Here is a 26,423-nt window from a genome sequence, read left to right as displayed (position 1 = left end):
AATCTCTAAAGCTGATTACAACCTCCTGATGGAAGTATAAACAGCTCCACAGCCCCCTTCCCCTCCACAGGAACTGGCACATATGTCCAAACCTACACCAAAGTACTATATGAGCATTTATATAGCTGCATGTAATTAGGAATACCAGACATGATGAAATCATCCTCCTCAAGGAAGAGTAAACCTGTCTGGTGGACATCTACAATAAATAAACTCTATAATAAAAGGAAAAAAATTGCTGTCCATGACCAAGAAGGAGCAGGTGTCTAATTGGAAGCAATCTCTCCTTAGGCTGAACAAGTAAATAAGAACACTAGTGAAATCCTCCAAAGCAAACTACTTTGTGTCCAAACTGGCCACATTTGCTATAGAAGACAGTCATAAGGCTTTCTTCACATATGTCCGCAATCTCAAGGGAAGCATCCAGATCGCCTCAGAACTGGTGATTAAGGAAACCACATACACAAACTCTCTAGATGTAGCCAACCTGCTGGAAGATAGATTCAGTGAAAACTTCACTCCTCTGTCTCCCCCATCAGTAAAACAGAACATCCCCAGTACCTGCCCCCTCCACTTATCTCTAGGGAACAAGTCATCAGTGCCCTCTCAAAGGCAAAAAATACAACCTCCATGGGACCTGATAACATCCCAGGCTGTGTCCTACATGAATTCAAGCAGGAACTTGCAGCAGCATTAGGCACCCTATTCAACCAAAGCCTGAGTACTGGCTTCTTCCCAGTCAAGTGGAGGACAGCTACTGTCATCCCTTTGCACAAAGGTGGGTGTCCACCGATCCAGGAAATTATAGACCTATCAGTCTAACTAGCCTGATCTGCAAAGCCATGGAGCAGATTATCATGGACCTCATTAACAAGGACAATGGCAACCTCCAGACACTTGATCCCACACAGTTTGGTTTTCTCAAGGGGAGGTCATGCCTGTTAAATTTGGTCAACTTCTTTGAGACAGTCACCAAGACCATAGATGAAGGGAAGATGATGCACACCATCTACCTTGATCTGGCCAAGGCCTTCAATATTACTACCCACTCAGGTGTAATAGATAAACTCTGTCAACTAGGCATCACTCCATATGTTACCAGATGGGTAGCAAACTGGCTCACTGATAGAATTCACCTAGTCAAAATAGGGGAAGCCACCTCAGTTAGTAGACCCATAACAAGTGGTGTACCCCAGGGATTGGTCTTGGGGCCTCTGCTGTTTGGGATATACTTCTCAGAGGTGCAGGCCAAGTCTAGTGGGCTATGGCTGACCAAGTTTGGAGATGACTGCAAGATGGGTGCTGTCATCAATTCCCCTAGTGTTGTGGACATCCTCTAAGAGGGTGTCACCTAAACAAATGACTGGTGCCAGAAACATGGCCTCAAACTGAATTCCAAAAAATACATCATCATCATCATCATTTATTTTGGGGAGAAGAAGGTCCCCACAAATTATCACATTGATAATAAGGCACTAAGCACACAATCAGTTGTGAGGGACTTAGGCACCCAGGTTGATAGCAGACTGACTTTTGACCACCATATTGCCTCTGTTGTATGGAAAGCTTTCTACATGGCCCACCTCATTAGTAAGTGTATCTCGTGCAGGGACAAGGTGGTCATAACATCTCTGTATTCTTCCCTTATATAAGACCCATTATTGAGTACAGTGCCCCTTCCGGCATATACCTCACAAAGTACATGCAGCAGCTGGAGAGATCACAGAGATTCCTCACCCGGAGAATCCCGAGTGTCAAACATCTACCATACACAGATAGGCTAAAAGCCCAGTCCATCTACTCAGTCTCCTACAGACTCCTCAGAGGTAACCTCTCTCTGGCATACAAAGCAATCTCAGACCCCACCCTGATGGCACTGCTGCATATCCACAAGTCAAGCTGCACTCAAGTAACCCACACACACGACCTCAACCTGGTCTGTGACATCAATAGGACTTGTTGGCGGGACAGATTTCTGTCCCAGAGACTTTCCCTTTTGTGGAATAGACTCTCTCTCCAAGTAAAGTAGAGTACCTCATTAAACCTTTTTAAGCACAACCTGGATAACAGGATGGAGAACAGAAAATACACCCCTGGGATTCCACCTGTGTCCCTGCTTGACAGTGGCATAAGGTGCTGACTTGTTGGAATATGGGATAAATTCTTGGCTAGGCTTGTAAGGGCCTCAGGGCCAATAGCCTGGTAACTTCCTATGATCCTATGATCTGTACTACATGCAATGTATATATCTATTTCAGGTCAGTTAATTGTATAAAAGAAAACATTATTTGGGAAGTTATAATGATGGCAAAATGTAAAAGTATTGGAACAGTCCTGTCAGAAGTTGAAAAAGTAAGTAAGCAGTTTGAGTACATTTGAGTGAGAGATACAGGACTGCATAGGGAACAGACATCAACAGTAACACATAAAGTTTTCTCTCAATGCGCATAATTAGTGTGACACAGCTTAGTGTCTGGATATAGTTCACCAGCTTCTTTTCTGCAAGACATAAAGACTGTGGATGGAAAATATCTAAGTTAAAATGGCGTAGGTTTCAGAACAATACAGACAAGTAGTCCGACAACTAAATGTGCTTGTACTTGAGGAGGGGGTGGGCAGTAGAGAAGTGCTCAAGAGCCACTGACTCTACAAAAGTAGACATATGGATGTGGTCAAAAGACCCCGATTCCCTCATTACTGCAGCTCACTAGCTTTTTGTTCATTCCTTAATTCCATTTGAACTGATCTAAATCCTTTCCTGCAAGTGTTGAACTGTACACCAACATTCACTAGAAATCAGTTTACAGGTCAGAAACTGAATTATGTAAGGCCTCCAGAAAGGAATGTAAACTTAAAAATAATGATAAGAATAAGGAATCTATGGGACCAACAGAGGGTAAGAAGAAGGTGTTGCATTGCTGCCTGCATGCATTATATCCTCTAGCAGTTCTTAAGATGCATTCATGCTTGCAGAGCTTGACTTATACTTTTTGCTTTGAGAATCTTGACTCTTCAAGTTGTGCATAAGCTGTGCTGGGACAGAATATGGCTCATAACAATGAACAGCATTCACTCACGAAGAAGCCCACCATGGTAAAATGGGGAGGGGGGCATTTTCTTTGTGGGGTAACCATATAAGTAGCTCCAGGCTGGTCTAGTAGCTTGACTCATTAAACCTTTTGGGGTGAAAGCAGTGTAAATCTTCTAGGCTGAAAAGCAGCAGATGGAAATAAAATAGATCTGTGAGAAACAAAAGTGACACATGTCTTTGTTTTAGTGTTGGGCAACCTGGCTACAACCTTTGTTGAATCGATTTGCAGTGGGGCTATTCCTTGCTTAGAGAATGCAGTTCTTGCACTGGCACAAAGTGAGAACTCAGCGGCAGTGGACCAGGCTGCTATGTACTACGAAGAAGCCATGAATAAATCTGTGGTATTCCCCACTGAGTCTGTTGAAGAACTTTCTGAAATGCATGCACAGATTGAAAAGGAGGCAACTGAGGTTTTCATGAAGCGTTCTTTCGAGGATGAACAAAGTGAATTTCAGGTTTTACTGATGGTATGTATTTTATTTCAGTCATATACTTATTCTAGCAGACCTAAATGAAAACGTTAACATTTATAAGTTTAACTACAGAAATCTTCAAAAGACCCTCAGTTAACAAACACAGGCAAAGCACAATGCCTCTTTAGGATTCTAGACATAACATTGTGTCGTATTACTGTCAAACTTTGCTACAGCTCTACAGCTGTAAATAACACCTGCTTGAACTGGCATCTTAATGGCCACATGGCACTGCAGTGCCCTGATATCATCTAAAGGGCATGAGAATGTGCTGAATGTAGTCCAGGCCTCCACCTATTTGACACTGGCTATTTGACACAAATAACAGAGCTTTTACAATTGTTTCTTATATGCCATTTTAAGTCATACTGCTTATTAAAAGAAGCATATGTATTAGAACTGTATGCCATGTATATATCAAACTAGGTTTGTACAGACATGTGTGTTGAAAAGATATTTTATAAAGTGCTGTGCTTGTGCTTAAAATGTAACCACAGCATGCCTTACTAGAATAGAACAGAATGCACAACCGCTGTTTTAACTGTTTAAATCTATATTTTAACAATGGAAACTTGAATACAGGAGGTTAACTTAATAAAAAATAGCTGAAATTAAATTACTTTATGGCTACGCAATTAAAGATGATATATTTCAGTTTCAATGCAGCAAGGTGACACACTGTCTGAAACTAGGGAGCTTTCTGTATTGTCTTGGAAGTATTTTATTGTTTTATGACTTCCAGGATCTGCCAAATATCTGAGGTCTGTGTATTTTCACAGGTAGATGCTAATTGCTACCAGCTGCCATCAGTGGTTGTTTTGGGCCTGGGATTAAGTCAAATGGCAAGAAATTATGTCATTCTGCAAGCTATCCCTGCAGTAAATATTTGAGATATTAATTTGAGAGGTCTCTGAGTGAGGCACACCATTCTGTATTCTGTCTTTGACCTGACAACAGAAGATCTATTCACCACATCTGCCTTGCTGTATAGTAAGTAAGTTACTAGAGAATGGCATAACTCTCTTAGCTATAGTCAGGAATGTAGCAAAGCTTAGTTTAGATTTATTTATTTATTTATTTGCAGTTTATTAAACGGGGAAGTCCACTGGGCCTTACAGAGCCCATTTTCAGTGGAGACCCAGGGTGAAAAGCTCTGCAATACAGTCATCAACAAAATCAGACAAATCTGATTATAACTGTGAAACATGGTTAATAACACAGTAGTAACACAGCAGTTAGACAAATTACAGAGGCAGATTTCCATAATGCAATACCACTAATAGACACAGTAAGATAATAAATTAGAAACAAGATTACTAACTCAGTAGTCAGGAAAATGGCAGTGACAGATTTTCAGAATATCTAGATATATGTATCACCTAGAGGAATGTTGCGGAGCATGGTAAGGCGATGATGTAACATTAGAGTAAGAGTCTCAAGGAGGTTGAGTGCAAGAGCAGTTCCAGAGGGAGGAAATGTAAAGAGAGAATTTGAAGTTAACAGGATTTTGTATAGTTCTGATAGCTAGTGGAAGAGCATTCCAAGTTTTGGCTACGGAGCGAGAGAAGAGAAGCTGGCCTGAAGGCCAGTTTGTCTTGTGTACTAAAAGCAGTTGCTGGTTCTCAGATCTAAAGGACTGGTTGGGGAAGTAGACGGAGAAGATAGAACTTAGGGCATATGAAGTGGGCAGCAACTGAGAGGCCAAGAAAAATAATCAGTAAGCCACTACCTTCAAATTACTCAGTATGCGAATGTACAAAACAAAACAAAAACTAGATGTGAGGCTTTCCTTTCTTCTGGTTAATTTGTTTTATTTACTGAATTTTTAATTAGGATCAAGGACGTTCCTGGGTGACACAGTGAGGGGAAAAAAAACAGGCCGAGAAAAACAATCAGTAAGCCACTACCTTCAAATTACTCAGTATGCTAATGTACAAAACAAAACAAAAAATAGATGTGAGGCTTTCCTTTCTCCTGATTAATGTGTGTTATTTACTGATTTTTTTATTTCAGATCAAGGACGTTCCTGGGTGACACAGTTAAAGGAGAGAGTGTCAGTAGCACTAGTTCCTTATCAGGTTGAGGTAAAATGAGCCCAAAGCCAAACAACAGAAAAGAGAAATTTAAAAGCAATTAAGGTGGTAGAGAGTGGCAGATGGGGAAAAAAGTGAAGGTTGACCCGGTGATGCAGAGAGACCAATTAAGGATGTTTCAACAAGTGGTTTAGAAGAGGTGATGTTCTAAACATACTTTATCTGGTGTCCGTTGTAGAAAATTACAGGTGTCTGAGGTTTTCAGGGCAGTACTGAGCAGGGAAAAGTTCTGGTACGTATTTCCAGTAGATATTCACTGAAACAATGGACTTACAGTCTAAAAAGAAAAATGGGAGAGCAGAGATAGAAATTAGGGTTACAGTCTAAATGGTACAATCCCTAAAACCTTGACTGTATATATAGTATTATAAAGAGCATGCCGTATATAAAAAAACAGAGCAGCATAAGGAGGACAAACAAATAAATAAAAGACACTTTATAGATGAGATTAGTAGAGGTAAAACAAAAAGGTGGATGAGCAACAGGACCAAGACACAGTGGAAGAAGGGAAGAATACAGAGAAAGCAGAAGGAGTGGAGACAGCAAGAGCAGGGGATACAAGGGAATAATCGCAGTTTAGGGTGGAAAGCAGTACAGGAGGTTGGAGGTCAGCAGGAGTTGAAAGAGTTAGTTGCTACAGTACATCAACAGTGCACTATATTTAAAACTTTCATTGTGGCTGATCTTTGTAAGAGATATTTAAGTTTTGAGAGTACTTGCATATTTATTTGGTGACACTGTGTAGGCCACTTCTAATAGCCTTGCTCTTGGTCAAACTACCATTTGTATTAATAGTAACATTACACAGTAAGATTGGACACCCTTTAGGAGCTGGCTGGTGATGGTGATAACTACCTTATAGTCTGGGCAAAAGGGGACATAGCTAGTAAACCTGTGCTAGTCTTTCCCAGGTGTGTGTATGTGTGCATATATGTGTAAATCAAACCTCAAAGAGTGTATGTGTCAGCTACTTGGCAGGGACATGAAGCACTGGTTAGACTGAAAGGGTGCTGGAGGTCTTGGCTTGACCACTCAACTGAGATCTCAACTCTATAGCTGTGCCAGTGGGGAGTCTTATTAGGGATCTGGAGAAAGAGGGAGAAACTAGCCCCGGACTGACTGTGGTCTCTGTGTGCTCGTAAGGGAAATTGCACTTGATGCAGAGATCTGCATGTGGAAATACTGTATAGTGTACATCCCCCACTGTTGCCAGTGGTGAGGATTGAGGCTGCTTGATTACTGGTCTAGTGGTGGGTTGTCACATATGTTACTAGAATTATCCTTAAGGGATTGTGTCCAAAAGAATAACCCCCTTCTAGGGCTGTGTCCAAAGGACCAATCTATTTGTAAGTCTACAATTTAACAAAATTTTCCATTTAGATGGATGACTTTCACCTTGTGTTATACATAAAAACATCAACTCTTTAGCCTTAAAATCTCTCTTTAATTCTGTTTGTCTTAGTCAACCTTTTTCTAAAGGGAAAATTAACTTTTCTCACCTTACTCTTACCCTTTTCCCTTCTCAGATAAACTCTCTCAACTCTTTCTTAATTGCTATCCACATCTTCTCCTAAAATTGATGGAAGAACATGTGATCTACATATAACACACAGGACAGCAAGTACATTTTAACCTCTTGTATTTTATTGTCCATGTTCATAATTATGATCTTCCATTCCCTGCTATTTTAAACTGTCTTCTTTTTTTTTCCTACAAAGTATCTTTTTTTGCCAAAACTATTTTTTTTAACACATATGCCTAAGTATTTCATTTTATAATCCTTCATGTTGAACTAACTCATTTGGACAAATAGTTTACCACTATTACCTTTAATTTATTTTGATTTGTTTTATATCCTGAAAAGCTTGAAGTTGTCTCAAAATATTAAGCAGAATTCAAATATATTGGTCTGAATGTTCACAAACAGCTAGTTTCTCTTGGCAGACATACTTTTTGTAAGCCTGAATTTATTAACTCCATATTTTCCTATCCAAAGGCTTCAAATGTAGTCTCTTCTTTCCACTCCCATGTTAGTTTAGTTATTAGAAGATGCTCTGCTACTTTATGAATATGGGGTTCTGTATGGCTGATATTATTTTCCTTAAGGAACTGCATACAAAATCCTATTCTCTCCATAATTCTTTACTCCTCCCATTTCATCATCATCCCTTTCCACTTTGATTTACAACCTTCTGCCTGAGTTATGTGTATAAACCCTAACTGTATAGTTTTGAAGTATCCCTTCAAATTAGATAATTCTAAACCACCTTGCTCTATGGAGAGAATCAACTTGCCCCATTTAACTGCTGTCTTCTTCCCCTCCCAAATAAGTTCCTTCAACTCTTTATTAGTAATGGCCTGCAACTTTTCCTCTGCTTTGAAGAAAATGTGCCTGACCAGTATACAAAAGTAGAGGGGCTAAAAACATTTTCACTGCTTGATTCTTACTATCCATATCCATAATCAAGATCTTCCAACTTTTCAGATTTTGTATTATCATTTGTTTAGTCTCTTCCCACCAATCCTTTGCTGTTATAATATAATCCTTTTAAATCTGTATACCTAAGTACTTCATCTTGTAATGTCTCATGTGTTCATAATTAAGGGTAGTTCTTTTTTTTAATGCCTTTATTAAAATATCACTTAAGACAAAGGTACATATACATTAACAGGAAAAAACAAACCATATATTAACATTTGTTTCCATTTACGCACATTATATAGTATACATTTCTTTTTTTATAACAGCTGTCTTTCAGTCCAGTGTTACATAAGTCACTCAATTCCTGCCTTCCCTTAGACATCAGTCCTCCTTCTCAACATTATTCTGCATGTACTATTCCCAAAAATTCCATTTATTTCTATGTAAGTTCCTCCTTCCATTTTGTAAAGATCCCAATTCAATTTCTTTGATCTCTTTTATAATAATCAATACTTCAAACAGATTTAGTTTAGATTTTGGTTTCCATGGTCTAGTAACTGCCTTTTTGGCAGCCAAAAAAATAAACTTAACAAGGCCTTACAATGTACAGGGATGTCAGATTCTGTGTCCCAGCTCAAAATAATCATTTCTTACAACCATTTGCTCCCCCAATATTTCCAGCACAGTAGTCTAGAGGAAAGGTTGTAAGTGTGCAAACTCATGGGATTCCTAAAAAACATGTTCCCAATTAACTATTTCTTCCCGATCACACCTTCAACATTTGCTGTCTACCTGAAGAAAAACTCTTTGACGTCTGCTTGGAGTATAAAAATACCTACACAAAACCTTTCAAGCAGAAATCCCAAACCTTCTGGACTTTGTTGCATTCTTGGGAGCCAAACATATGTCTTCCCATTGTTCCTTTGTAAATTGTTTTTTCAGTCTCTCTTCCCAATGTTTTCTAACTCATCTGATTGATTCTTTTAGTTATCATGCAGTATTTATATGCCCTAATAATTGCCCCATTTTTAACAGCAACTTCTGTTCTAGCCAAACTAAAAAAGTCTACCAGAGCAGGTATTTTACATAGGAGTCCCCTAAACCTTTCTGTTTGCCTATACACTGATACCAACCCCTGACACAGAAGGCAGTCACTAACCTACAATCCAAAATTCTCTGTGGCATCATCCCACACTGTTAACTTTTTTTCTCTCTCTCTAGTTAGTTGTTCCCAATACCATGGCTCTTTGCCAGTTTTCTCCAGTAAGTTCAATCCCCTTTGCCAATTTTTTGTACCCTTATTTACAGTCATCCTTATTGGCATAATCTCCTTTTTCCATTCATGCGTTAGCTTAGTTCTTAGAATACTTTCTCCAACTTTATGAATATAATAATCTGTATGGTGGTCATTATTCTCCTTAAGATATGCATCCAAAACCCCAGTCTCTCCTTATTTCTTGACACCTACCTCCCACTTCATCATCACCTTTTTCCACTTTGAATTATAACCTTATGCTTGTGTTATGTACATAAGCATTAACTGCATCATACTATAATATCCCTTCAGATGAGGTAATCCTAAACCTCCTTTTTCTAGTGGGCGGAAGAACTTATCCCACTTAATTCTTCCCCTGTTTCAATCCCACAAATATTCCTTCAATTCTTTATTAATTATTGTTCACTCACAACTTTTCCTCTTGTTGTTAAAATATGCCTGACCTGTATATAAAACTAAAGGGACTAAAAACATTTTCACTACATATGTCTTATTATCCAGTTTCTCAGTTTTTGTATTATCTTTTGTTTAGTATCTTTCCACATACCCTAAGCTGCTATAAAAGAAGCGTGTCTAATCAATATTAAAAAATGCATCTTATCATGCCCCCGATAATATGGGTATTGCTGAAACAAATCATGTGTGGGTACATCATTTACAGCTATGGCCTTTATTCAGTCTTCATTAATTTTAGAGCCCAAAAAGACTTGAAACTATCTCAAAATGTTAAAAAACATGAATATGTCCATTTTGGATTTATCAAGTAGAAAATAATATCATCTGCAAATAAGGACATTTTTTTCTTGATGACCATACTAATTATGTCCTTGACTTTCTGTGTCCCTTATTTCCTTTGCCAGAAACTTTAAATATAAAGCAAATAACAAAGGATAAAGAGGACACCCTTGCTTGGTACCTCTGTTCAAACACAACTTATCGAAGAGGAACTCTCCCAATTTAGGTCCTGTCTCTGATCCTTCATATATCCTTCTAATTAACTTCATTATTGTATCAGGGAATGCAAATGCTTCCATACATGGATCATCATTGTTCTATTAATGTTGTCAAATGCTTGGCTCCCCCTTAAAAAAAACACACTGATCCATATCTATCAGTTTTGGCAACACATTTACCATTCTTAGCTAGTATAGACATAAACACTTTATAATCACAGTTTATAATTGAAATGAGTCTACATGAGGCTATGCCTGATGAGTCATTACCATCTTTGAGTAAGACAGCCACCACAGCCATCTTGCAGGTGCTTCCCTTCCTTTTGAATTATTATTAAACAAAATCTTCCAAATCATTATCACTTTCTTCCCTCCTAATTTCTAGACATCCACAGGAATACAGTCTGTTCCTGGAGACATCCTTCAGATTGATTATACATCACCATTTTTATCTCATCTCCTCCCATCTTAACTGTTAGTTGCTGAGCCTCATCTTCCTCTAATCATGGCATAATTAAGGCTTCCATAAATATTTCTATTTGTGCTCTTTTTTGGTTTCCACATTCCTTTGCTCTATACAAATTTTCATAACATTTCTGAAATATCTTTAATACATCTATAAGATCTCTGGTTGTTTTTCTTGTCATAGGCTCCTAAGTATAGTGGTAGTCTTTTCAACTTTATGTTGCCTAAGTCAGTGTGCTAAAAGTTTTTGTACACTGGAGTTGTTATAAAAAAATAGTTGCTTAACAGCAATCTTTTTAAACTCATACATTGTTTCCAGATTCTTCCTTACTTTCTCTTTGGCACTTAACAGTTGTTCCTCTTCTTGTTCTTTAAAATTCCCTTTATTCTGCAATATTTTACTTTTGTCAGTCCCTCTAAATAAATAAACCAAGCAATACGACAAGCGTATATGACATACACAGGGCAACCATGACTTAAACAGAATTCAAAAAGGTAATACTTAGTGGCAACAAATTCGTACTGCACGAACTGATGTATAAGCAAATAATTTTATTAGATAGCGAGTGCTTTCACCAAAATGGCTTCTTCAAGCTTTACAAAATACAAACAACACAGCTATTCAAATACTGCCACCAAAGCAGTAATTGGTTCGCATCATCAATGACATCATGCTGACCAAACACATCCACATCTCAGGTTTTACGAATCTCAGCGCCACAAGCATGTATTAATAAAATAAAATAAATATTCTCATGGTATACACATCTTATACCTAATAAAATTACTTTACTAATTTATACTAAAATATATAATAAAATACAAAGATAAATACATATCACTATAAACATATAAAAAACAAATCCATGTGACAAACGTTAACACAAACTACATATAACTAAAAACTACATGTACCTAAAAAGCGTGTGTATGAATGCACACTATAAAAATTGCAAATACATATACTATATGTCTATGAAACTGCTACTCAAAAAAATACATATCATAAACTAAAACACGTATATGTGTTGCAATGACATACAAAATAGTGAAGCATAGAACTAAAGGTCTCACATACTATAGGCTTAAAAAGTATGTATATATATGGATACGATAACATGCAATACAGTAAGACAAGAAACTACAAAGGTAAATATATCATGGTTTCAACACCTTAAATCTCTAATCCCTGAAAACTAGTTTTAGTAAATAAGGTCATGTAAAGCTAATTGAATAAATCTTTTAGAGCAGTATACAAAATAAAAAATAAAATACAAACAATGTACAGGGATGTCAGATTCTGTGTCCCAGCTCAAAATAATCATTTCTTACAACCATTTGCACCCCCAATATTTCCAGCACAGTAGTCTATAGGAAAGGTTGTAAGTGTGCAAACTCATGGGATTCCTAAAAAACATGTTCCCAATTAACTATTTCTTCCCAATCACACCTTCAACATTTGCTATCTACCTGAAGAAAAACTCTTTGAAGTCTGCTTGGAGTATAAAAATACCTACACAAAACCTTTCAAGCAGAAATCCCAAACCTTCTGGACTTTGTTGCATTCTTGGAAGCCAAACATATGTCTTCCCATTGTTCCTTTGTAAACTGTTTTTTCACAGTCTCTCTTCCCAATGTTTTCTAACTCGTCTGATTGATTCTTTTAGTTATCATGCAGTATTTATATGCCCTACTAATTGCCCCATTTTTAACAGCAGCTTCTGTTCTAGCCAAACTAAAAATGTCCACCAGAGCATTTTACATAGGAGTCCCCTAAACCTTTCTGTTTGCCTATACACTGATACCAACCCCTGACAAAGAAGGCAGTCACTAACCTGCAATCCACAATTCTTTGTGGCATCATCCCACACTATTAACTTTTTTTCTCTCTCTCTAGTTAGTTGTTCCCAATACCATGGCTCTTTGCCAGTTTTCTCCAGTAAGTTCAACCCCCTTTGCCAATTTTTTGTACCCTTATTTGCAGTCATCCTTATTGGCATAATCTCCTTTTTCCATTCATGCGTTAGCTTAGTTCTTAATACTTTCTCCAACTTTATGAATATAATAATCTGTATGGTGGTCATTATTCCCCTTAAGATATGCATCCAAAACCCCAGTCTCTCCTTATTTCTTGACACCTACCTCCCACTTCATCATCATCTTTTTCCACTTTGAATTATAACCTTATGCTTGTGTTATGTACATAAGCATTAACTGCATCATACTATAATATCCCTTCAGATGAGGTAATCCTAAACCTCCTTGTTCTAGTGGGCAAAAGAACTTATCCCACTTAATTCTTCCCCTGTTTCAATCCCACAAATATTCCTTCAACTCTTTGTTAATTATTGTTCACTCACAACTTTTCCTCTTGTTGTTAAAATATGCCTGACCTGTATATAAAACTAAAGGGACTAAAAACATTTTCACTACACATGTCTTATTATCCAGTTTCTCAGTTTTTGTATTATCTTTTGTTTAGTATCTTTCCACATACCCTAAGCTGCTATAAAAGAAGCGTGTCTAATCAATATTAAAAAATGCATCTTATCATGCCCCCATAATATGGGTAATGCTGAAACAAATCATGTGTCGGTACATCATTTACAGCTATGGCCTTTATTCAGTCTTCATTAATTTTAGAGCCCAAAAAGACTTGAAACTATCTCAAAATGTTAAAAAACATGAATATGTCCATTTTGGATTTATCAAGTAGAAAATAATATCATCTGCAAATAAGGACATTTTTTTCTTGATGACCAAACTAATTATGTCCTTGACTTTCTGTGTCCCTTATTTCCTTTGCCAGAAACTTTAAATATAAAGCAAATAACAAAGGATAAAGAGGACACCCTTGTTTGGTACCTCTGTTCAAACACAACTTATCGAAGAGGAACTCTCCCAGTTTAGGTCCTGTCTCTGATCCTTCATATATCCTTCTAATTAACTTCATTATTGTATCAGGGAATGCAAATGCTTGCATACATGGATCATCATTGTTCTATTAATGTTGTCAAATGCTTGGCTCCCCCTTAAAAAAAACACACTTATCCGTATCTATCAATTTTGGCAACACATTTACCATTCTTAGCTAGTATAGACATAAACACATTATAATCACAGTTTATAATTGAAATGAGTCTACATGAGGCTATGCCTGATGAGTCATTACCATCTTTGAGTAAGACAGCCACCACAGCCATCTTGCTGGTGCTTCCCTTCTTTTTGAATTATTATTAAACAAAATCTTTCAAATCATTATCACTTTCTTCCCTCCTAATTTCTAGACATCCACAGGAATACAGTCTGTTCCTGGAGACTTCCTTCAGATTGATTATACATCACCATTTTTATCTCATCTCCTCCCATCTTAACTGTTAGTTGCTGAGCCTCATCTTCCTCTAATCATGGCATAATTAAGGCTTCCATAAATATTTCTATTTGTGCTCTTTTTTGGTTTCCACATTCCTTTGCTCTATACAAATTTTCATAACATTTCTGAAATATCTTTAATACATCTATAAGATCTCTGGTTGTTTTTGTTGTCATAGGCTCCTAAGTATAGTGGCAGTCTTTTCAACTTTATGTTGCCTAAGTCAGTGTGCTAAAAGTTTTTGTACACTGGAGTTGTTATAAAAAATAGTTGCTTAACAGCAATCTTTTTAAACTCATACATTGTTTCCAGATTCTTCCTTACTTTCTCTTTGGCACTCAACAGTTGTTCCTCTTCTTGTTCTTTAAAATTCCCTTTATTCTGCAATATTTTACTTTTGTCAGTCCCTCTAAATAAATAAACCAAGCAATACGACAGGTGTATATGACATACACAGGGCAACCACGACTTAAACAGAATTCAAAAAGGTAATACTTAGTGGCAACAAATTCATACTGCACGAACTGATGTATAAGCAAATAATTTTATTAGATAGTGAGTGCTTTCACCAAAATGGCTTCTTCAAGCTTTACAAAATACAAACAACACAGCTATTCAAATACTGCCACCAAAGCAGTAATTGGTTCGCATCATCAATGACATCATGCTGACCAAACACGTCCACATCTCAGGTTTTACGAATCTCAGCGCCACAAGCATGTATTAATAAAATAAAATAAATATTCTCATGGTATACACATCTTATACCTAATAAAATTACTTTACTAATTTATACTTACTTTCTCTTTGGCACTCAACAGTTGTTCCTCTTCTTGTTCTTTAAAATTCCCTTTATTCTGCAATATTTTACTTTTGTCAGTCCCTCTAAATAATTCCTATTACTTCTTAACCATACATTTTTCTCATTTTCTACATTATTTTAAATATAATTTTCATTTTATCATACTCACTAGCTATTCCTTCTGAAGACATTTCTGTCTTCCCTAATAACTCAAATAATTTCTACTACCCATTCCTTAAATTCCTCTCTTTTTAACAGGTAGGTGAAACCAGTATCTCATTTTTAGTTCATGACCCTACATTTTTATCTTAGTTTTTACTGGTGTATGATCTGAAATGGTTACCAGATGTGTGTTGAACCTTTCAATTAAATGCACATGTTCTTGTGAAATATAATTTCTGTCCAGTCTATTCCAGTTATTCTACCTTGGGGAATAATACGTAAATTCTACCCAAGTTCCTACTATTGAATTTGTATCTTCTATACAAAATATTTTCATATTTGTTTCAGAAATCTACCCTTTTTTCTTATATTTCCTCGATGAAAACTGATCATTTTCCCCAAAATTTCTTAAGCTCCATAATAGCAGTTTTTGGTGGAATATAAATACATGCCAGATTTATCTTCCTCCCTTGCCAATAGCCACTTGCTTCAACAAATCTACCGTTATTTATTTCTTTATTTATTTTACTCTTCTATCACTACTGAAGTCCATTTATCAATCAGTATTATTACTCCAGTTTTCCTTTGTCCTTGATATTCTGTTAAATATTCATCCTGGAATCATTTCTTTATCAGATGTACATGCTCATTTCTTTGCAAATATGTCTCCTGCAGCATTGCTGCTTGCACTGTGCATTTCTTAATATAATTCAATACTTTTTCCCTTTTGTCTATACCTGCAAGGCTGTTTACATTCCAAAATACTGTGGATAGAGTAGTCATTTAAAAAAAGCTATTGTTCCCACTTATTATACATGACAGTTTTTTAAATGTGTATTTTGTCTACATGCACACCTTAATGTTTTATAGGCTATTTTATACAGTTGTTCCTTCTCATCTCAATTTGTACCTGTGTCACATTTCTTAGGACATTTTGCTTTACTGAAAACCACCAAACAAAAAAAAGAATACATTTTCAGAACACTCCCATTCCCTATTAATTTAGAACAAATACACAAAACTATGAACATTTTTAACAAATTACATTTAACCTTCCAGATGGGAACAATTGTCCAAAATTGAAAGCTACACCCACAGCCATAGCCTTTTCTAAAGGTAAGGTTACACATGCTAGAGTGCACATTAGAGCCTAAGCTCCCATTTACACAAACTGCTGTTGTTCTTTTCTCATGTCTGTTCCCCTCCCAGATGTATAGAAACTAATGTATACTTTCAGAAAACATTAACATTTAGCTCTAAGAAAAAGTGCACTGGCTGCCTTTAAATAAAACTAAATTATGCACTGTTCTGTTAAATGCATTAAAGTATTAAGGCTGCTGAGGTTACTATCTCTTATTTACTTCCCATGATTTCAAAATTTATTTTTCACTGACTTGCATGTCACTGCACATGTAAATTTTGCATTTTCATCAACAAAGAATGCTCAAGACTCTCACAATTAATTGCTTGTGCCTGCAGAAAAAAGCTTGTCTTCGTATAAAAGTAGTCAAGTTATGAGAAAAATACTGCTAACAACTTGCAGATGCATGAAGGAATCTATTGTGAATTCAACTCAGAACAGAATGTACAGCATTCTACTATTCTGCTATCTAACTGCTATCAGCTGCAGACTTCTTGTCTGTTACAGAGAACATTTGGTAATGGAAAGAAACAAACTACTATCCTTGCAAATGCAAGAAGCTTAGCATTTTTCATTACTTTTGCCATTTTGTCTTATTTTTTTCCAAGTTTGTTTGCTTACAGGAAAGAAGTATTATAGTTTAAGCCAAACATATTAATCTGGACACCAATCTTTGTAAAAACAAGGGAAATGATCTTTGTTCTACATATATAATATAATATAATATAATATAATTGGTACACTTTTACATCCCACCCCACTCCAAAATCCCAAGATCTCAGCATTACGTTAACTTGAACTTGCTTCTCTTCAGCATTTATGTTCTTGTTATATTGCAAAACATATATTTCTCACACTAAAAAAGGTTGCTATATTGCAAAACCTGTATTTCTCACAATAAAAAGGGTTGCTTGTGTACTTTAGCACATACAACAGTCAGTGAAAGATCCCTTTGACTATACACTATACAGAACTGCTTTACAATATAACATGCAGTTTATATCATGAAATGATTTATACAAATACTAATAAAAGCAAAAAAAAAGTGTGTGTGTGTGTGTGTGTGTGTGTGTGTGTGTGTGTGTGTATGTATATATATATATATATATATATATATATATATATATACATATAGATCTATTTCACAAGCTCAAAGTTTCAAAAAGTTAGAACTGCAAATGGTCGAGACCACAAGATCAAAGTTTTGAAACTTCAAAATTGTAAAAAAATAAACATAAAAACAGCAAAGCCCCCCCTGCACCCCCCACACCCCCTACACCCCCTGCTAAATAAATATATAAACTCTGAGATTGTACTACCATGAGAAAACCGTAAATTTCCTGTTCCACTTTGTACGGTGATCTCCATTTAAAATATGCAAAGTTTCTTTGATCTTATGGTCTCGACCATTTGCAGTTCAAAGTTTTGAAACTTCAAGCTTATGAAGAGAATCCATATATATATATATATATATATATATATATATATATATATATATATATATATATATATATATATATATATGTGTGTATATAATATGTGTGTGTGTGTGTCACACACACACACACACACAAACTTACAAATATATACATACATAAATGCATGTAGAATCTCAGATTACTGGCTATGCTGTTTTTGGAATCACCACAGTGAGGCAAGTGAAAGATAGATGGCATTCAATACGAAGGACAGATGTTTGAGAAAGTGACATGGGTTAATGGAAGAAAGGATTAAAGATTACTTCACAGTGAAGTCTTGGTATTGGACGTTTCTGTGCAGGTTTCTACAATGGTAAAAACTCTACAACGTGGGTATTACACATTTCATGACTGAGACTAGTTCTCTTTAATGGGCATACTTTTACTACTGTTGTGGTAGAACGTTTACGACAAGGCTGACATACAAGATAGAATGGAAAGGATAAAATGGGTTATGTCAAAATTGGAGAAATGAATATGCTTGTTGAGATTATATATAGGAAGATGAAATAAGGAAATAAAAAAGAGGAAGAATATACACAGTGTGGGGAGCAGCGCTAGCAAAAATAAAATAGAAAATGGAAAGACATCTTGGTGAAGGCAATGCGGGGGACAAGATATGCTAGAGCACATAAGAAAGGCATCACCATGCTAGCCATCTATTTAGGCAGTTGGTGATGTACTCACTTAGTGTTGTATCCATTTTGGAAGCCTTCTCTCAACAATGACATACATAGAGAATGAACCCTTCTCAGAAGGGAACCAGTATGGTTCAGGGCATTCATTAGAGGGGCTTATACACAACATGCAATTAATATGTACAGCCTAAAGAAAAGAAAGAGATGATGCATGAAGACAATCTCAAGCTTTAAGGGAAGCAACAAAGTCTAGGACAACATTTTTGAGAGAAAAAAATATGCAAGAAACCATGGGACAATATCTGAGAATGGGAGTGTGAGGTCATGTTTCGGTTTCATTTTTTTTTCGTAAAATAAAACTGACCAAGATGTAAAGGAGATTTGAAGAAACAAATCACTTTTCTTTGTGTATTCAAATAACTTTTTATGCAATACTGTAGGGGTTGATGTAGCTTGTTGAAAAGTGTTTTGTTGAACTGATTTATGAACACTGGTAGTCTTCTATGTAACTAATTTGCATTTCATGTACTGGAGGTTAGAGTATATCAGATTTGTAGATATTCCAAGGACACTAAGACATATGACTGTTCACCCCCTGCTAGGACCCTTCCACTTGTTGTACCTTATTTCTTCAGGAGGGCCATATCAGTCAGTTCCAGAGTAAATTTGGGGATACTGTGGTTTACAGTAGAGTGGTAAGATAATTTATTTTAAAAGATATTGTAAACTGTTTCTTGAAGTTTTTTTTCAGCCTTTTTTAACATTAATCTTAAGTTATGATATACGTTTTCTTTAGAAGTAAGTGAATTAGAAGCTTCAAATCAAGAACTGTGTCTGAATCTTCTTTGAATGTGTTAGGTAGCAATGTTGCAGCAAACTGTATATGTCCCACTGTATATTTTGCATTGAGAATGGCTTTAGTGAATTTCTTCGTCTCCTGACTTTGGTTTTGCTCACTGAAGAGAGAGCGAGAGAGTGTGTGTGTGTGTGTGTGTGTGTGTGTGTGTGTGTGTGTGTGTGTGTGTGTGTGTGTGTGTGTGTGTTTGTATCTTGGGGCTATAGATCTCAGCTGTTGCCCTATCGTTTTGGTCTGCTCCTCATAAAATGTTGTGGTTTTCTGGTAAATATTTGATAATTGCAGTCACTAATAGTGACAGACATTAGAGCATAGCGCTTACCTTCTTACTTTCAAAATCATGTACAAATCCAGAAATAATCATGGAGATTATGGAATGCTTTTTTTAAATATCAGCAATATTATAATATTATTTTAGATTTTATTTAAATATCAGCACTCTTAATTTAAGAAGTTGGCAGAGTAAGAGAATATGAACTAACATGGATTTTCTGAAGTAAAAGAAGTTAATAAATCTGATTGTAATTATTTATCAACCTTAATTATTGTCATTATTAAGTACAATCCATCACCTTTTCTCCCAAAATTGACAGTTGTTAGGTGGAATTAGGAGAGAAAGAACAACATTTTGAACTAGAGTCAAGGATGTCCCTGAAAATTGGGGAAAGTTGAGAGGTATGTGAGCTACAGACTTAATAGCCACCAGTAAAAGGTTGCTAATTTGACACCTATTTTTCTAGCAAATCTGTAAGTATACAAAACATTATTAAAAAAATGTCCCTTTGCTCCTCAATGTTCTTTGCCTCAGTTTCTACTTAGAGAGTAAGGGGTGTGTACAGGGAAGGGGTCCCTCTTCTCACACCATCTTTAACCAGTTCTTGAAGCAACCACTATCCTGCTCTCTTTCTTTGAGTGTATGTAAATTTTTATGTTATGTTGGCAACATTTTGGAGCTTGGCTTTGAATGTAGTTTCTCACAAAACACTAATTCAATGACACTTACACTGGCCGGTATTAGAGGTGCCTAAATATGAGCCTGGGTCTCCATTAGCAGTGTTGTAACTGACCTCATGACATGTAATGGCTTATGAATGAAAAGGTTCCCATTATTAGAATTATGGTAATCTTATGATTTTTACATGTAGGGCAGTGCTGTCTGAAGTTGCTAGTATGTGATTTTCTGTGATTTGTGTGCATGAGAGGTTCTCTTTCTAGCGCTTTTAGGTGGGAGAAAACAGATAAGTCAGCTGTCATTACAGAGTTCAATGAGGTATAGAGAACTTAATATTTTATCTATACAAATAAAAGGGCTGGGAAAAAGATCCAGCAGTGTGTGTGTGTGTGTGTGTGTGTGTGTGTGTGTGTGTGTGTGTGTGTGTGTTTGAAAAAAAATCTTTCACCTTGACAGATGGTAACATGGCAACATAGACTTGGCCAGCCTATTTTGTGTATGCATGTCAACAACCTGAGTAAGATGGCAGGATCAGACAAAGTGAGAACAAGAAGAAATGGCTACTCATAAAACAAAGATCTAACGTACATTTAGGATTCCAACTCTACAGACTACTCCAACTCCACACATTCTTTCCTCTTGTCATTAGACTTCATGAAGAAATCTCCTAATACAACCCAGGCACTACTTATAAGTTACACCAACTCTCACAACTGTAGAACCAAATTGCAAAGCTCGGCACATACTTTCCTCTAAGGCATCTGCTCTTTGGCAAGCTGTCCACAATGACATTATGGAAATCAGCACTTACAGTAGAGAGTCTCTTATCTGAACTAATTGGGACCTAGGGTAGTTCAGACAATCAGGCTTTTCAGATAATTGAACCGGATAAAAAACTTCTACGATCTTTTGCACGCAGGAGTACATTTGTCAACCATTCAGTGATTCCAGTGGACAATAAAAAAATGTTTTTCACACATGAGCTGGCCATGCGCTCAAAAACATGCTCAAGTGAATACATATAATGTTTACATATTCAAACTTTATGATTTTTCCTACACAAAAACTTTGGAAGGCTGGTTTGGATAATTGTTGTTTCGGATAATTGACGCTTGGGTAATCGACTCTTTACTGTACTCCAAATTCAGAAAGCAACTCAAAAAGCACTTCTTCATCCAAGCCAAATGCTCCTGCTTCAACACAGGACACATTACTTAATCCCTCAAGACTTACTGAAAATTGACCACTTTAGAAACTAATGCATACATTTTACATTACAGTCTGTACATTGCAGTGTACTTATTCACTACAATGTACATACACATTTTTTCTATGTAATTAGTTTGAACTCTGTTAATGCTTACTTTTCTACATTTTTTGTTTGCGAAATCTGCCATACAAATTGACATTTGGCCATTGGTTTAGCTAGGCAGAACATATATATTTATCCTAGATTATGACTGTATATCAAAAATACTGTATTTGGTGGTTGTCAAAAGATATAACCTACTTCTTTCCATAGTCTGTTTAGACACAAGATTGTTCTTCTCAAAATTATTTTTTGTATCTTTGCTGGGGACAATAAGTAAGATGGTATATTTCTCCAGTGTGTAGGAGCAGTATTTTTTTTTGGTGGGGGGGCACTTGTTTCTAACAGTTTAGTGTTGTTGTGTTTCAGCTTTGAGTGGTAGGAGTCTTTTTGCTGCAAATAGTTTTGACTGGGATTCAGTTTATACTGGAAAGATGCTGCTTGCTGCAAATGATTTAAACTGATTTTGCTTGCTGTTAAGTAAACCAAAACCAGAGTACCATACAGCTGTACCCTTTAATCAAAGAAAAGGTGAATCTGCAAATAAACTGTGGTGTGTAATATTTGACTTGTGGATCTCTTAGGGACTAGCTACCTTGTTGTGGTGACTTACCTGGCAGGGGGAATACCATGATCAAAAAGGTGGTTTCCCCAGGGCGAGGCTCTTCCATTGTACAGAAACTTTATTGTATTGCTGTTACTAAATGTCAGTTAAGAAAGAGTGTGGTCTTCCTGCATGTGGACTATGCTGTCATTTGGATGTGGCAAATGGATAACCAGGTGGGACATCATGGATGATAATGTGGGAGGGGACACAACAGTACTAGACCTTAGAGTAGAAACTGAAAAAAGCTGGATACACCTCCGTATGAGTGTCTGAATGAGAGTAGAGAGCACAGGGAGACTGTTGTGGATGGATATGGTGGTAAATTACTGCAGATATACCATAACATATTGCTAAAATTAAGCTGAGTCTGAGAATAACAATCTCACGTTACTCATCAATCTATGCTCATTTATATTCTCTCCAGTGGTCACGCACTTGGGTACCAATGGAAAGGATGAGATGACAAAAACAAGCTAGAGAAATGTGAGGTTGTGTGCAGGGATGTTGGGCTCATCTCTGTGATACAGGGAAGATCCCTGCAATCTGGGAGTATCTGCTACACTGGGCTAAATGGTGTCACTTGAGGTATTTTGGACATCTAGTGAGGATGCCACCTGGGAGCCTTACATGGAAGATCCACAGGCATGGTCCATTAAGAAGAGATCTTAAAGCAGACCCACGATACATCTGAGTAATATGTTTCAAAATGCCTAAGGATGCCTGGGAATTGTATAAAATGACTACTGTTGGATAACAGGAAGTTTGGTCTGCCAACTCAGCTTACTATCACAATGGACTTGACCATGACAAGTGGTTTAAAAATGGTAAGAGACATGGGTTTAATTTAGTAGATAAAGACATTCAAAACAGTAATGTCATGTAATTAATGTATTTTACAAGGAGTGGAATGACTATTTCTTTTAACATGGAATCAGCTTTTTTCATCTGGATATCTACAGTAAGAATTTTATCCCTGCATTACGTTATGCCTCTAGCTAGGGACAAAATTCTTATAGTTACATGTGTACTGATGTTTTGCTGTTCACACTGGCTTGACATGTCACATAACTGTGTAACATGGTCTTTGCACACGACTCAATATTAGGACACCATTTCCTGTTAAATATTCCCTGTTCTTTATTATTCTTCGCTGAATCTTGTACAAGCTTTGGGTCTCTAGCCTGTAGTCTTGCAGTTAGCACAGACGATTAAGGATATGATCTGTTAACAAGTTGTTTTCTGTAGTCCAGAGTTTGAGTCCTCAACTTTTATTTACTTACTACATGATTCTGAGCAAATCATTTCAGAAGACAGTGGTCCCAGACTGAGTCTAATAAATGCAAGTGTGGATCAGTCCTCCATTTCAGTCGACAAATAGAAATAACCAAATAAATAAATAAATTACTTCTGATCAATTTGTATCCACCCACAGTGAATTTTCTATCAAGAAAACTTTTGCTTCTTGTTTATCAATTATTAAATGTATTAAAAATGGAAACATTTTGTGTTTCAATTCACTGATCCGATAACTATGAATTTTTTTGAGAAAATTATTTTATTTCCTGAAGGTCTTTTTTTTGCCTCTTCCAGTCTGTAGTCTTTCCTCTGAAGTAAGGGCGCTTTTAACTGCATTTAGAGTAATAATGTGAAAGAATTTCTCTGCCACTTTGGATTACCTACTGATTCTTGGTCAGTTATGATTGAATATCTAGAACTGAACATTGCTACATTTGCTTTCCATTTTTATATAGCACAACAAAGTAAAATGGCAATAGACTTAAGTTCTGTCTCTGTACTCTTAATAGTAATTTACATGTTGGGCTGAAAGAAATTACTTCTAGTGGCCTGCATTCTGTTATGAGATAAACCTGTATCTTGAGGGTATAAATGAAAGTAGTTACAATTACAAACTACTAGCAAAATATTTCTTTTTATGTGAATCAAGTTTATCTGCATCACTGAGGCATTTATTACAGTATTAATTTATACTGATATTTTGCTTTTGTATCAGTGTGAGGAAACTTGTGTTTACAGATTTTCAAACTACAATTCTGTGTTAGTAAAGTCTGTCTTCATCACTGAGTGATCTATTGACAATTACTATGACTTTATAGTGAATGTTTGTCTTTTAAATCAGTATAGGTCTTAATCTAACTGTTCAGACATCAACAAATGGAATTACTAGATCAAAACGTAGCATAACCTGATCTGATACTAAACTATTGTTTAGTTGCTGTAATACCCATTACCGATTCTCTTTCCAAACCCATTTAATATATTTTCTTGTAAGGTTTCTCAATGACTGGAGGCAATGTGTTTGTAATTTCAAAGTAAAAAGTCAAAGTAAACTTTATTGTCATTCAGACTCCACAACAGTGCAATTAAACAAAATTATGTTACTCCTGGCTCTATATGCAAATGTTTTAACATATACAATTCACATTACTAGATTTAGACAGTCCTACTACATAATGTTTACTGTTTTACATATCAACAGACATTTATGAAACTAAAGAGACAGGGTATTTATTGCACAGAATTCCACAGCTACTTAGTATAGCATTCTTTTGGCACTAGTCTAAGGAAATAACGATATTTATTGCACAAAAATTTCACAGCTGTTACTTATTGCACAGGATGCTGTTTTAGCATCAGTGGATATTGCACAGAAATAAGATTATACTCTGTTAGATTTATTGCACAGTGTATTTAAGACCCTTTAAGGTTATTGCATGCAAAATGTGCTTTTCACTCGTCATTTTACCTACTGTCCCTGATGTCAAGCGACATGTAAGTTGTTGTTGTTCAGTAGCCTGATGGCCAGAGGACAGAAGCTTCTGCTAAATCTGGCCATTTTGCAATGTATGCTACAATAATGCCTCCCAGATGTTAGGTTCAGGACCAGTCCATATGTAGGGTGAGTGCAGTCCATGACTATTTTCCTGGCTCTGTTGAAACAATGAGACTGGTGCAAGTCTTGAATAGATAGTAAAGTGGTCATGGTAAACCTTTCTGTTGCTTTTACCACTCTTTGGAGGGACTTGGGGGTCTGTGGGGAGCAGTTGTCATACCAAGCTGTAAAACTATTTATCAGAATGCTGTCAATTGTGCCCCTGTCATTAGAACAGGGGCTGATAGATTTGCTCTTCTCAACCTTTGCAGAAAGTGTAGGCGTTGCTGTGCTTTCTTGACAATGGCATTTGTGTTCACAGACAAAGACAAGTCTTCCGAGATGTGCACCCCAAGAAACTTGATGTGTTTTACCCTCTCCACTGTTTCCCCATTGATTGTGAGTGGGGAATGTTTCTTATGGTTTCTTCTGAAATCCCCAGTTACCTCCTTGGTCTTATTCACATTGTTGTTACCACACCAAGTTATCAGTTGTCTCACCTCCTCTCTATAGGCTGTTTCCTCCTCACTGCTGATGAGACCCACAACTATGGTATCATCTGCAAACTTGATTATATGATTAGAGGTTTACTTGGCAGTGCAGTCATACGTTAGCAGATTGAATAGCAGAGGGGTCAGAACACAGCCTTGAGGTACACCAGTGCTCAGGGTGATGCTATTTGAGGTGTTCTTTCCTGCACATACTGTTTTTGGCCTTTCAATAAGGGAGTCCAGAATCCAGTTGCACACTGGAGTGCTGACACCTAGCTGAGTTAGCTTCTCCATCAGTTGCTGAGATATGACTGTGTTGAATGCCGAACTGAAATCAGTGAATAACATGCACACATAGCTGTTGTTATATTCCAGGTGGTCCAATTATAGATGGAGTGGCAGTGAAATAGCATCTACCATGGATCGATTTGATTTGTATGTAAATTGGAGTGGGGCCAGGGATGACAGAAGTCTGGATGTTAAGTGGTCCTTCACCAGCCTTTCTAGGCACTTTATGACTATGGAGGTGAGAGCCGCAGGGCGGTAGTCGTTGAAGTCTTTTGGTGGAGACTTCCTAGGCAGAGGTATTATGGTGGTGTTCTTGAAGCACCTGGGAACAATGGCCTGTTTCAACAAGGTATTGAATATGTTTGTAAGTACATTTGTCAGTTGCCCAGCATAATCTCTTAGGACCCTTCCCAGAATATTATCCGGACCAGCCACTTTTCTCGGATTTATCCTCCTCAGGTAATATGGACAACATCTGGATTTAGGCTGAGCACTTCTTCATTCTGGCTTGTTGGAGCTTTCGTTGGTTTTGTGCTATTATCTTCTTCAAACCTGCTGAAATATATGTTGAGCTTGTTCAGAAATTCACTGTTGTCCTCACACTGAGAAGAAGTGAACTTGTAATCCGTTGTGGCCTGAATTCCTTGCCACAGTTGCCTTGCA

At 36.7% G+C, this 26,423-nt stretch overlaps 1 protein-coding gene and 1 non-coding gene across 2 annotated transcripts in view; both read left to right on the top strand.

Annotated features, from left to right (window-relative positions):
* The window catches only part of LOC122809312 (guanylate-binding protein 1-like), a 176,096-nt gene that overhangs the window by 78,602 nt on the left and 71,071 nt on the right, over positions 1 to 26,423 (top strand). The window contains exon 7 of the mRNA XM_044080710.1: positions 3,278 to 3,558. Coding sequence (XP_043936645.1) covers positions 3,278 to 3,558 — 281 coding nt within the window. The remainder of the gene's footprint in view (positions 1 to 3,277; positions 3,559 to 26,423) is intronic.
* On the top strand, positions 22,090 to 22,253 carry LOC122809835. The gene has a single exon (XR_006365964.1). It is a non-coding gene; the product is annotated as a U1 spliceosomal RNA (small nuclear RNA).

The sequence above is a fragment of the Protopterus annectens genome, chromosome 8.part0, assembly GCF_019279795.1.
Source record: "Protopterus annectens isolate FY-2018-M chromosome 8.part0, PAN1.0, whole genome shotgun sequence".
NCBI lineage: Eukaryota > Metazoa > Chordata > Ceratodontiformes > Protopteridae > Protopterus > Protopterus annectens.
The sequence above is the reverse complement of the archived record's forward strand: the minus strand, read 5'-3'. Positions and strand labels throughout refer to the sequence as shown.